A 13,234-nucleotide genomic window follows, 5' to 3' on the forward strand; every position below is an offset into this window, starting at 1 on the left:
CATCCATCCATCCATCCATCCATCCATCCATCCCTCCGTCCGTCCGTCCGTCCGTCCGTCCGTCCGTCCGTCCATCCATCCATCCATCCATCCATCCATCCATCCATCCATCATTCATCCATCCATCCATCCATCCATCCATCCATCCATCCATCCCTCCCTCCGTCCGTCCGTCCGTCCGTCCGTCCGTCCGTCCGTCCGTCCGTCCGTCCGTCCGTCCGTCCGTCCATCCATCCATCCATCCATCCATCCATCCATCCATCCATCCATCCATCCATCCATCCATCCATCCATCCATCCATCCATCCATCTATCTATCTATCTATCTATCTATCTATCTATCTATCTATCTATCTATCTATCTATCTATCTATCTATCTATCTTAAGTATAGAGTTAGAACAGGCCTCAGTGAGTTAGTGAGTCTTCTTTCTGTTGCTCTTCCTTCACCTGTTACCCAGCATGCACCTTGTTTACCTGCTTGATGGCAGCGGCGGCCTGCAGCCTGTCCCGGCGTCCTGTGACCTCGTCGGTCAGGTGACTCCACCTCCTCTTCAGAGTCCTGATCCACTTCTGGACGGCTCGCTGGTTGACCCGGTTCTGTTTGGACACTTGATCCTGACCTCGACCCAGAACCCCCTGGTACAGAGACTCCTGGGCCTGGAGCTCCGCCTCCAGCGCCTGAGACAAGATCGTAGAATGTGTTGAAATAACTTTTAAATAAGTTATTACAACTAATCAGTCATTTATACCAAGAAGAAATAACTAATCTGGAATAACTTTCTGAGGCTTTTCTCATTTTCTCTTGAGGAAATGTTAAATATTTAAAGACAGGCACAGAGAATGAAGTTGTGCGTCTGACCTTGTGATTGTGTTGAGCCAGCTGGATGTGGCTGAGGTCTCGTCCCAGTCCGGCGGTCTGAAGTCTCAACCAGCGTTCCCAAAGCCACGCCTCCAGCTCCTCACAGTCATGGAAGAACTCAAACAGCCTGAGCTGAGCCTCCAGCTGTTTCCTCCTGAGGAGACAAGAAGGTTGATCCATACACGAGCTACGTTCTTCCTGAAGAAGCTTTTAATAAAAAGTGAAACTGAAGAATACCTGTTGCTGCTGAGAGACACCAGAGATCTGTACTGAGTGTCGAGAGCTCTCACTCTGCTGTGAATCTGCTGCCCGTCGCTCACCTTCCCCTGAAAGAGAGAGAGAGAGAGAGGTGAGCTCTTTCTTATCTTCTTCATCTTCTTCATCGTCTTCCTCCAGCTGCAGGTGTGAGATCACCAGTTCTGTACCAGAGCTCGGCTGCTGATGGAGGCGATGGTTTCACCATGAGCTGAGATCTGAGCTTCTAGGAGATCCTGCTTCTGGAGGAGAGACTCCACCTCCGTCAGCTGCTTCCCCAGGTCAGAGGAACCGGCCTGGGTCTGATGAGCAAGAAGAGGAAACTAAACTCTGATCCTGTTCTGTAACATGTGTTTTTATTACTAACAGATCGTACAAAGGAGAAACACATTTGAAATCCCAGCTGCAATCTTAAAAACCAAATCATATTCACCTGGAGTTCTTTCAACTCCTGGGAGACCAGTTCCATGTCTCGGAGGCAGCTGAGGGTTTCAACTACATTACCCAGCAGCCCCCTGTGCTCCTGCAGCTGCTGCAACAGGTCCGTCCACCGGGTCCGAATGCTCTCCTCCCTTAGGAGCACAGATGTCATTTACAAATATATTACAATATAATCACTGAGACGCTCGTCAGATTGTTCTGAGGAGAAAGATCCCAGAATCATTTACCATCACTTTCCCTCAGAGCTTCTGTATCTGTGTTTTCAGATGAGTTAAGACCAGTTTGAGAAACCAGCAAAACCAGCACAGGACTGTATCAACCACACTAAGGTCCAATGTTCTTCTCTCATCCTAAACCACACGTTTCAAGATCATCTACAATGAAACATTTATTTGTTTCAAAGTGAATATCACCTGTAAACTAACTTTACTTTCAGCACTGAACTCTGATCTTTGAGTTCAAGTGATAAAACCTGATTTTATTTCTCTTTCTTCTTCTTTCACTTAAACCACCTCCTCATCCTCACATGCTCCTGATACCTGGCTTCAGTCTCACTCCGGTGAACCTTCAGGTCCTCAGTGAACCTTCAGGTCCTCAGGGAACCTTCAGGTCCTCAATGAACCTTCAGGTCCTCAGGGAACATTCAGGACCTCAGTGAACCTTCAGGTCCTCAGGGAACATTCAGGACCTCAGTGAACCTTCAGGTCCTCAGGGAACTTCCAGGTCCACAGTGAACCTTCAGGTCCTCATGGAACCTTCAGGTCCTCAGTGAACCTTCAGGTCCTCAGTGAACCTTCAGGTCCTCAGGGAACTTCCAGGTCCTCAGTGAACCTTCAGGTCCTCATGGAACCTTCAGGTCCTCAGTGAACCTTCAGGTCCTCAGTGAACCTTCGGACCTCAGGGAACCTTCAGGACCTCAGTGAACCTCAGGCAATCAGTGAACCTTCAGGTCCTCAGTGAACCTTCAGGTCCTCAGTGAACCTTCAGGTCCTCAGTGAACCTTCAGGTCCTCAGGGAACCTTCAGGTCCTCAGTGAACCTTCAGGTCCTCAAGGAACCTTCAGGTCCTCAGGGAACCTTCAGGACCTCAGAGAACCTTCAGGTCCTCAGTGAACCTTCAGGACCTCAGTGAACCTTCAGGTCCTCAGGGAACCTTTAGGTCCTCAGTGAACCTTCAGGTCCTCAGTGAACCTTCAGGTCCTCAGTGAACCTTCAGGTTCTCAGTGAACCTTCAGGTCCTCAGGCAACCTTCAGGTCCTCAGGCAACCTTCAGGTCCTCAGTGAACCTTCAGGTCCTCAGGGAACCTTCAGGTCCTCAGTGAACCTTCAGGTCCCCAGTGAACCTTCAGGTCTTCAGTGAACCTTCAGGTGTGAACCCTGCACCTGATGGAGGTCACTCAGGTCACTCACCTCCTGATGACCTGCTCCTTGCTGTGGTAGTTTCCTCTCTCGATGGTCCTGGCCATGTCCCTCAGGGCGGTGAAGCGTGGCTCTCTGGCCAGAGCGTCGGTGGCGAGGGCCTCCAGACGCCGGCCGGCGGCCTGCACCTCCTCCAGGGAGGAGAGCGCTCGGACATCCTGTCTCCGGATGAGACGCAGCGTGTCCTCCAGGTACCCGTCTCTCAGAGCCGCCTGAGGAACCAAGACAAACAGCACTGACTGAAAACTGGAATTCATCATCAGCATCCAAATATCTTATCTTTCACTCCGAAGGGATCAATGTGCTTTGTGTTAGATCTTTTATCATCTACCTTCCTCCCAAACTTCTGGGCGAGCTGCTCCAGGTTCTCCAGACGGAGCAGCGCCCCCTGCAGGGCACCTTCCCGCTCGTGTTCAGCTCGCTCCAACAAAACCCAACTCTTCTCGATGTCACGCAGTGTTTTACCTACACACACACACACACACACACACACACACACACACACACACAAACACAATATGAAGTAAGAAAATGTTTTATTTTGAAAGGACAAATCTCAGACTAATAACTAATTAGACCAAACTTATCAGAATCATGAACACTCAGCGTGATATGAACTCCCTGAAATACCAGAAACCATCTTGGACAAACATTTATTGAACAAGTGCTCAGATTGTCTGGTCCATGTCCCATCTGCTCACATGGAGGAGGAGGGTTCATGAACTGTGGCTAACAACAGATCAGATAGTCACTGTGCTGTTTACCTTCTGGAGGATTGTAGGAGCGCTGGTTGTTGGCGGCGAGCTGCGTCTTCAGACTGAAGAGATGAGCCTCCATGGCTCCACGTTCCTTCAGAGACAAGGAGAAGCACCAAGAAGTCAAGACTCAAAAGACAATGACCAGGAAAAGCTTATTTAGTTTCCCTGAGACGACGGGAACATGATGGAGTCTCACCTGGTACTTGGGAGGTTTCTCCACTGTCCTGTAGGTCTTGAAAGCCGCCACCAGCACCTGCATCTCCTTCAGAGAGTTGGGGAACCTTCTGTCATTCAGCTGGACCACCTGCAGTGAGACAAGGAACCATGAGTTCCTCCACACAGCGGCTTCACTTCCTGTCACCGGGGCTGGTGGTGTTACCTTGGTTTGGATCCAGTGCAGCAGATGTGAGACCATCCTCTCGTACCGCACCTTCATGTCGTCCAGCTCCATCAGCATCCCCACAATCTGAGAAGACACGAGCAAAGTCATCAGAGATGTTCTTCAGAACGGACCTGATGCAACACAAAGTTCCTAACGCTGCCGTGGTTCTCCTGTGATTCCCTGTGAGGGTTGCTCCTCTCACCCAACAAACCTTTTCCCTGTTGGGTTTCATACATGTTGAAGGTATCTCTGTAAACGAATTAATCAAATAAAACAGAGTAATCCTGAGATTCCTTTTGTAAAAGTACTTGTGGATAAAACTTCAGTTTTCTGATCAGTGTTTTGTCATCAGACCTTTCTTGTATTTGTTATATTGATTACAGTGTGAAATCAATTCAAAAGGCCGACCCAGGATTTTCTCTTCATTAACATTCCAACATGAATCTGAATTTTCTGGAAATAATGAGAACATGTTGATGAAAGATCTGTGGTGCAGATCTGGAGAATGATCTGAATTTCATGACTCAACTATTCAATAACAGAACTGTAACAAACGGAGCTAAGAAGCTTCAGCTGTAGCTGTATCATGTACACACGGTTTTACATGAAGAATATCTCCAGAGACCTTTATAAGCAGAGTAGTGATACACTCTCCTAATGATTTATATTTGTTTAGTGTGTTTCTCTGGACTCGTGGTTCCTGTAGTGAAACTGAAACAGATCAACATGATGCTGTGGAGAAGCAGAACGAACCTTGTGGACGGGTCGGGTGGAGGTCTCCCTCCTGTACTGCCTCTTCACCCACTGACCACTGAGACTTCCTCCCACTGACATGTTCCCTCAGCACTGTTGAGTCCTGCTGTGTCACACACACGTGACCCAGGTGGACATGGACACGCCTCTCGGTTCAACCTCACTGTGAAACATCACCTGCCCCTAAACCACACCTGCTGCACCTGGTCCCTCCAGTTAAAAGCTCTTCTAGAACCTTCACCTCTTCTGGAATGTTCCTGCACACATATCCTGCTTCAGAGCAGATGCTGAGGATCCGTCCAGATGTGTGGACTGCACCTGGAACACCTGAGGTCTTCAGCTTGAGACTGAATTACTTTATTAAAACCCACAAACATCCCTCCACCATGGCTGAAGACCACCTGATGTTCTGGGAAAGACCCCACAGGCCATTTCCTGTCCTCTCCATGCTGGGGATTTCTGGTGCAAACCTGATGGAGATGAATCTATAGATATGAACCATCGTTACGTGACACCAGGTAAATCACTGGACCTCGAAATACCTGGAACATAAACATCAACAGCAAATACTCCAACCATTACAGCTGAACATTAGGAGTTCAGAGAGAGAGAAGCAAACTATCCTCAACTTTTTAAAAACATTAAAACCTCAATCTACATTTCCTGTGCAGGTCCATCTACTATCAAAGGTGCTTTTAATGCAGCAGAGCTTATGATCCACAGAAATCCTCCCTCATGGTTCAAGTTATATTACATATGTGCATATTGAGACTCAGATACACAACAGAGCATTTGTGAACCAGCACGATGCTGCTCAGATAAAAAGGAACATGAACAGTCCAGTTCCACGACGGCTGAAAACCTCTGGTTATTAAACTGGAAGCTCCGAATGTAAATATGATTGAAATACCTCAGAAGGATCAGAAACCTGTTTGCTCCATCACTTCAGTGCAAAGACAAACTGCTCGAGGACCAAACCCACAGAGACAAACGACAACCAATGGAAACCAGGAGGCCTCTGAACCCAGAGTGAGATCTAAAGCTGCTCTGGTTCCTCGTGTGATCAGGATCAACAGGATCTGAACTCCGAGCTCTGACTTCCACAGAACAGATCCGACCCGGGTCTCCTGCTCTGCTCCTGGTTCTGTGGAGTCGCCTCCTGCAGCGTCTCAGTGTGAGAGATCTGATTAGCTTAGTGTCTGAAGCTCCGCCCACTGACCTCACAGGATAGAGAGGTCAAGGCTGCACTGAAGCTCACCTGAAACATCCACACTATGATCACTAAAATGTCAGTTTAAATAAGACTCTGCTACAAGAAACGTGAGCAACATATCTTGTGTAATGTGAATAAAGTGTGTCTTTCTAGTTCCTCTGATGTTCCTCAGCATCTCCTGCTCTCACATGAATATATAACTTTGCACAGCAGCTATTTCCTCTCTAGATTCTGTTATTAACTTCATTCCCCAGGTGTGATGTTGTGGTGTGAGCTCTGCAGCTCTGCAGCTCTGTAGCTCTGCAGCTCTGCAGCTCTGTAGCTCGAGGCTGAGCTCCCATGAGTCCTGATTCTAATCTGACTGTAATCCACATGATAGGTGGAGTCTGACGGATTAGAGACAAACCAGCCAATGATCAGAGAGGAAACTCTTCTTCACTTCTTCTAGAGGAGAAACTGTCTGTGGAGGAGATTTCAACACAGACTTCTGCTGCAGTACCGATAGCAGCCAGCAGAGGGCGGAGCAGTCCAGGGTTTGTATCAAGACAATCATGAATTTACAGAAAACCATTGAGCATCTTTCAGATATGACTTTGAGTTCCCACAGAAGAAAATATCTGACTAAGTTTACATGGACATTAATATTAAATTATGATTATTAACCTGATTAAGACAATAGTCTGGATTCTCTTATTCTCTAACTCTTATTATGGATAAGATCAATATATCAACTTAATCAAAATATTGATGTCCATGTAAACGTCATCATATATGATCAAAGATGTTCACACATGGAACAAGAAGCTTTAAAATACTTAATTTTAGCTCTAAAATGTTTCAATGATTTAATGTTCTTGGATTAATCAGCTAATATCCAAGTGCTGCAAACAGGTCCGGTCCTGTTGACCTGTTGACCTGTTGACCTGTTGACCTGTTTGTAACACTTGGACATCATGACCTGGAGAACTGGGAACCTCCAGCTGGTCTCAGGTCTTAATGTGTGACTAGTGGATCAGTGGCGCCCCCATGTGGTGAAGCTTCACACCTTAGCGAGTCTCTTCTGGACGGTCTGGCCCTGCTTCATCTTGGAGAAGTAGTGGTAGTAGAGGGACACGTAGGTCATGATGGACTTCTCGTCTGGATGAGGGACGACCATGTCCTCCACCTCCAGCAGCTGCATGATCCCAAACTGACGCTCGGCCAGAGAGAAGGCGTGCTGCAGGTTAGGGCAGGGGTCGTCGCCATGGAGACGGTGATAGTCAAACAGGTCCGGCCTGGGGCGAGCAAAGAGAGAGATTGAGGGATGAGTGTGTGTGTGTGTGTGTGTGTGTGTGTGTGTTTGTGTGTGTGTGTGTGTGTGTGTCTGTGTGTGTGTGTGTGTGTGTGTGTGTGTGTGTGTGTGTGTGTGTGTGTGTGTGTGTGTGTGTGTGTGTGTGTGTGTGTGTGTGTACACGTGTGTTGTACCGGTGGGCGTGGATGAGGGCGTTGAAGGCCAGTCCGTCCCTCCAGCTGGACGAGAAGTCCTTCACGTTCACTCCAGCGTAGCCCGAGGTTTTCCTCTGGCACCAGATCAGCAGAGCCTCCTTCGCCGAGCGGTGAGCGACACTACCTCCACCCGGCTGAGGGGGGGGGGAGAAGAAGACAAAGGAGAAAGAAAGAAGGAAAGGAGGCGAGAGCGTAAGAAAAGGAAATGTACAGGAAAGATCAAATTAAAAGACACAAGGGAGATAAAGAGGGAAAAGAGGTTGGGGAAGAAAGAACAAAAACAGAGAAGAAGGAGGAGAGAGGATGGAAACATGGTGATTCAGAAGAGGGAGAAAGGACGGATGGGGGGAGAGAACAGAAAACGAGATGATAGAGAAAGATGAGAGGAGAAGTCATGAAGCAAAGGAGAGATGAGGGGAGAGGAAGGAAGGAGGATACTCCATTAAGTTACAGGTTTAAATTTGTTCAAGTTGTATAATAAAACTCAGACTCTACCTCTTCCAGGTTGATGGGTCCGATCTGGAACCTGAGGATGATGATCCACAACAGACCCAGGATCAGCGTCCGGTCCCCGTCCACCACGTTCTCTGGACCAATCAGATCCACCCGAATCTGACAGAGGACATTGTTTAGTGATAGTCCTTATAGATCCTTTATGGCGTTGGCATCAGATAACGGTGGTGGACCACGACCAAGGTGGCGGCTGATGATGGATCCTAACTGGCGCCAGTGGACAATGACTGTGGACTATAGTGGATCAGGTCTTGATGCTGGATCATGATCCTGCTGCTGACCAAAGACTATGATGCAGCAGGACTGCTTCACATATAGTATTTAAGTTCTCCTTCAACATGTTTCCCCTCATCGATGCTGCTGAAACCTTTCTCCTGATGATGTTCTCCTCTACACATCACTTGTGTCCGTCCTGAGAGACGGATCCTCACATGTGTCTCTCCGAGGTTTCTACGTGTCTTCACCTGTTAAAAGGGTTTTTAGTAGCTTGTCCTGACTCTTGTTGAGGGTGAAGGACAGAGGATGTCTCACCATGTTAAAGCCCTATGAGACAAACTGTGATTTGTGAATATGGGCTATACAGATCAAATTTGATTGATTGATTGATTGATTGATTGATTGATTGATAGTCCTTCAAGGAACTGAAGAAGAAGTAAGAACAGAGGACAGGTCTCCAGACCACTGCAACATTACTGACGCCATCGTATCAGGATGGAGCAGAAACACATCGATTTGACGGACAGGTCAGTTGCTCTGATCCACAGACAGGTCAGTGACTCTGGTCCACAGACGGTCAGGTACCTTGGTCTTGAGGAAGTTGATGGCGATGCCGTTGTTCTCCAGGCAGTGGACCCTCAGGGTTCTTCTGCTGGGCGCTGGAAGCTTCTCTCTGGAGATCAGCTCCAGGAGACGGATCAGATCCACTCCGGCCTTCAGCTCCGTGTAGACGTCCGTCAGCTCCACAGGTTCCTGCAGGAGGTCGGGACAGGTCAGGACAGGTCAGGACAGGTCAGGACAGGTCAGGACAGGTCGGGACAGGTCAGGTCAGGACAGGTCGGGACAGGTCAGGACAGGTCGGGACAGGTCAGGACAGGTCAGGACAGGTCGGGACAGGTCAGGTCAGGTCAGGACAGGTCAGGACAGGTCAGGACAGGTTAGGACAGGTCAGGACAGGTTAGGACAGGTCAGGACAGGCTGGGACAGGTCAGGACAGGTTAGGACAGTTTAGGACAGGTCAGGTCAGGACAGGTCAGGTCAGGACAGGTCAGGACAGGTCAGGACAGGTCAGGACAGGTCAGGACAGGTCAGGACAGGTCAGGACAGGTCAGGACAGGTCAGGACAGGTCAGGACAGGTTAGGACAGGTCAGGACAGGTCAGGACAGGTTAGGACAGGTCAGGACAGGCTGGGACAGGTCAGGACAGGTTAGGACAGTTTAGGACAGGTCAGGTCAGGACAGGTCAGGTCAGGACAGGTCAGGACAGGTCAGGACAGGTCGGGACAGGTCAGGACAGGCTGGGACAGGTCAGGACAGGCTGGGACAGGTCAGGACAGGTCAGGACAGGTCGGGACAGGTCAGGACAGGTTAGGACAGGTTAGGACAGGTTGGGACAGGTCGGGACAGGTCAGGACAGGTCAGGACAGGTTAGGACAGGTCAGGACAGGTCAGGACAGGTTAGGACAGGTTAGGACAGGTCAGGACAGGTCGGGACAGGTTAGGACAGGTCAGGACAGGTCGGGACAGGTCAGGACAGGTTAGGACAGGTCGGGACAGGTCAGGACAGGTTAGGACAGGTTAGGACAGGTCAGGACAGGTCAGGACAGGTTGAGACAGGTCAGGACAGGTCAGGACAGGTCAGGACAGGTCAGGACAGGTTAGAACAGGTCAGGACAGGTCAGGACAGGTCGGGACAGGTTAGGACAGGTCAGGTCAGGACAGGACAGGTCAGGACAGGTCGGGACAGGTCAGGACAGGTTAGGACAGGTTAGGACCGGTTAGGACAGGTCAGGACAGGTTAGGACAGGTTAGGACAGGTCGGGACAGGTCAGGACAGGTTAGGACAGGTCAGGACAGGTCAGGACAGGTCAGGACCGGTTAGGACAGGTCAGGACAGGTTAGGACAGGTTAGGACAGGTCAGGACAGGTCGGGACAGGTCAGGACAGGTCAGGACAGGTTAGGACAGGTCAGGACAGGTCAGGACAGGTCGGGACAGGTTAGGACAGGTCAAGACAGGTCAGGACAGGTTAGGACCGGTTAGGACTTCTCTGTCGGTTATATGGTCCAATGAAAATGCATTAAAACAAACATCATGGCGATGTCTTATAATGAATATTGCATTGAGCCGTACATCTATGAAGATAAATATCTGGTTCCTAAAGTAGAGATCAACACATCAACACACACAAATTAAATCTTTTTTAAAGATTCACAGCAGATGAAACATCATACATGAGTTTAAATACAGGAGTTATTAATATCCTGTACTTTGACCTGAGTGAAGGATCTGATATGAACCGAGCGATGGAAGCTTCACGTTTCTAATGTGTGATTGAACACGTGTACAGTTGTGTGACTTTCATTAGAACAACATGTGCGTGTTGGGTGCAGCTTCCTCCTGAAGTGAGTTACACAACGTCTCCGTCCAGTCGGCTCAGGACATCCTGCTGATCTCAGGTCAGGGGCCCGGTCCTCAACGTCTTCACGTGGACGCTGCTCACTCAGACTCTCAAGTGTTTGTTCCAGATTCTCAGGTTATTAATCAAACGGACTCAGAACAAACATCTGAATCCAGAGCTCTCTCCTCCATCCGGCTCTCAACACGTCGGCCTGAGTCTGTTTCTGCAGTTTCCTCTTGTTCCTGATTCGTCTGCAGATTTTTCTTCTGGATTTCACAATATCAAAAATATCATATCCTCCGGTTGCAGTTTCATTTGTGTGAAAATGAAAACCTACAGATGTTTGAACATTGGAACCGACCGTCCTTCATCTGATGATTCCAGTTTGAATTGTTATGGACGTCTCTTAAGTGAAAGGTCACATGTGGTCATTAAAATGATATTATGTTTTAGTATCATACTCATAAAAGTAAATAAAATCTGTAAACCCTGCTGACCTCACGTTAAACACGTAGCAGTTTATCATTCACTGAGTTTCTCTCCTGAATCTGTCCGAGTCCAAACATGTTAAAGTCTGTTTACATTTTAATAATGTTCTCTGACCTGAGCAGAGTGTAAACACAATCTGTTCAAATAAAAAAATCTAACGAATTAAAACTGAAGCCAGGTTAATATAAGCTAACAAACAACAAGCTAACACTCACTAAGCTAGTGCAGCGAAAGTTGTTTGCTCACATTTGTGAAACTTTTTGATTTAACAAAGTTTCTCATCAAAACAAAGGTTTGGGTAAATTTATGCAGATCAGAGAAAACATGTCGCAGGTGATATTGGAAGCGACAGATTCAGACTAATTTATCATCATTGTAATAACTGATTTATAACAACCAACTCCTCCTGTGGTCAACGTCAGCTGCTGTTTATACAGAAGACAACACATCATTAAGTTGATTTAATTAGGAAGCCTGAAGGTTACACATGTATTGAGGTTGTTTTGTGTCTGAAACAGTCACATTAAGTCTGATTAATGTTTGCAGAGTTGAACTCCTCATCGTGAACTTCCTGTGAGTTCATGTCTCACGAGGCCTCTGAGCTCAGATCAGATCTGGAACCTCAGCTGCATGAGAACATCTGCATTCCTCACTCTGCCCTCCTGAACAAACCCTGAGGAACCCTGAGGAACCCTGAGGAATCCTGGGAATGAGGATCAGCAGCCGGCCTCAGTGTTCATCCAGCAGCTGGCATCCAGTTATCAGACAATAAAAACACATAAATCATACTGGAGCTATGAGGAAGAACTGGAATCTGTTCAACCTGAGCCACAGGACGTGAGTCAGAGCTGGAGACACAACAACTCAGATCCTTCACTTCAGTAACAGGACCAATAAAAACACTTCAGCACCAGTTAAACTCCTGCAGGTAAATAATAAAAGTTTATAATTAACTTAATGATTATGCTTCAAAGATTATGCTTCAGGAGAGTTTCAGTGTTTTAACTTCCTTGTTTCGTGTAAAGTTTGTCCCGTGAGCAGGAAATAGATCAGAGTCCCAGTCCCTGTCCCGGTCCCGGTCCGAGTCCGAGTCCGAGTCCGAGTCCGAGTCCGAGTCCGAGTCCGAGTCCGAGTCCGAGTCCGAGTCCCAGTCCCAGTCCCAGTTTCTGTCCCAGTCCCAGTCCCGGTCCCAGTCCCAGTTTCTGTCCCAGTCCCAGTCCCAGTCCCAGTCCCAGTCCCAGTCCCAGTCCCGGTCCCGGTCCCGGTCCCAGTCCCAGTCCCTGTCCCGGTCCCGGTCCGAGTCCGAGTCCGAGTCCCGGTCCCGGTCCCGGTCCCGGTCCCGGTTCCGGTTCCGGTCCCGGTCCCGGTCCCAGTCCCAGTCCCAGTTCCAGTTCCAGTTCCAGTCCCGGTTCCGGTCCCGGTCCCGGTCCCAGTCCCAGTCCCTGTCCCGGTCCCGGTCCGAGTCCGAGTCCGAGTCCGAGTCCCGGTCCCGGTCCCGGTTCCGGTCCCGGTCCCGGTCCCAGTCCCAGTTCCAGTTCCAGTCCCGGTTCCGGTCCCGGTCCCGGTCCCAGTCCCAGTCAAAGTCCTTGTCCTTGTCCGAGTCCGAGTCCGAGTCCCAGTAACAATGAGACTGAACTAGAGACACCTCCCAACCCTGAGAGACAGAGCCACAGGGACCCCTCATCCATCATCCATCATCCATCATCCATCTTTCACTATTTCCTGATATTTACATTATATACAGCCTATTGTAAATATGTTAAAATACCACTATAGTATTAATAATCTGCAGCTGAATGGATAACTGGTTGAACCCAGTCATTCTTCTTCTCCTGCTCCTGAAACCTCCGGATCTCTTCCCGGCTCTCGGAGGTTTCCTGTCTCACCCCGTTCTTGGAGAAGACGCTGTTCATCCACTTGGTGAAGGTCTTCTTCTGGACGGACATCCTCTGCTCCTGCAGCTCGCGGACCCGTCCCGCCCCGTCCTCCTCAACCTCCATCCTGCAAACAGAGAGGAGACTCAACAGGATGCAAGAGACACAACCTGCTG

The 13,234-nt window shown here is 48.9% G+C and overlaps 1 protein-coding gene across 1 annotated transcript in view; it reads right to left on the minus strand.

Moving 5' to 3' along the window:
* The window catches only part of sptbn5 (spectrin, beta, non-erythrocytic 5), a 51,167-nt gene extending 37,983 nt beyond the window's left edge, over positions 1 to 13,184 (minus strand). Inside the window, exons 1-15 of the mRNA XM_061082214.1 lie at positions 13,071 to 13,184; positions 8,881 to 9,048; positions 8,062 to 8,178; positions 7,546 to 7,700; positions 7,127 to 7,355; positions 4,113 to 4,199; positions 3,930 to 4,037; positions 3,740 to 3,824; positions 3,307 to 3,440; positions 2,967 to 3,187; positions 1,550 to 1,688; positions 1,287 to 1,418; positions 1,099 to 1,187; positions 862 to 1,015; positions 477 to 680 (exon numbers count right to left, since the gene is read on the minus strand). Of these exons, the coding sequence (XP_060938197.1) occupies positions 477 to 680; positions 862 to 1,015; positions 1,099 to 1,187; positions 1,287 to 1,418; positions 1,550 to 1,688; positions 2,967 to 3,187; positions 3,307 to 3,440; positions 3,740 to 3,824; positions 3,930 to 4,037; positions 4,113 to 4,199; positions 7,127 to 7,355; positions 7,546 to 7,700; positions 8,062 to 8,178; positions 8,881 to 9,048; positions 13,071 to 13,184 (2,136 nt within the window). The remainder of the gene's footprint in view (positions 1 to 476; positions 681 to 861; positions 1,016 to 1,098; positions 1,188 to 1,286; positions 1,419 to 1,549; positions 1,689 to 2,966; positions 3,188 to 3,306; positions 3,441 to 3,739; positions 3,825 to 3,929; positions 4,038 to 4,112; positions 4,200 to 7,126; positions 7,356 to 7,545; positions 7,701 to 8,061; positions 8,179 to 8,880; positions 9,049 to 13,070) is intronic.
* Positions 13,185 to 13,234: the final 50 nt, after the last annotated feature.

The sequence above is a fragment of the Limanda limanda genome, chromosome 12, assembly GCF_963576545.1.
Source record: "Limanda limanda chromosome 12, fLimLim1.1, whole genome shotgun sequence".
NCBI classification, from domain to species: Eukaryota; Metazoa; Chordata; class Actinopteri; order Pleuronectiformes; family Pleuronectidae; genus Limanda; species Limanda limanda.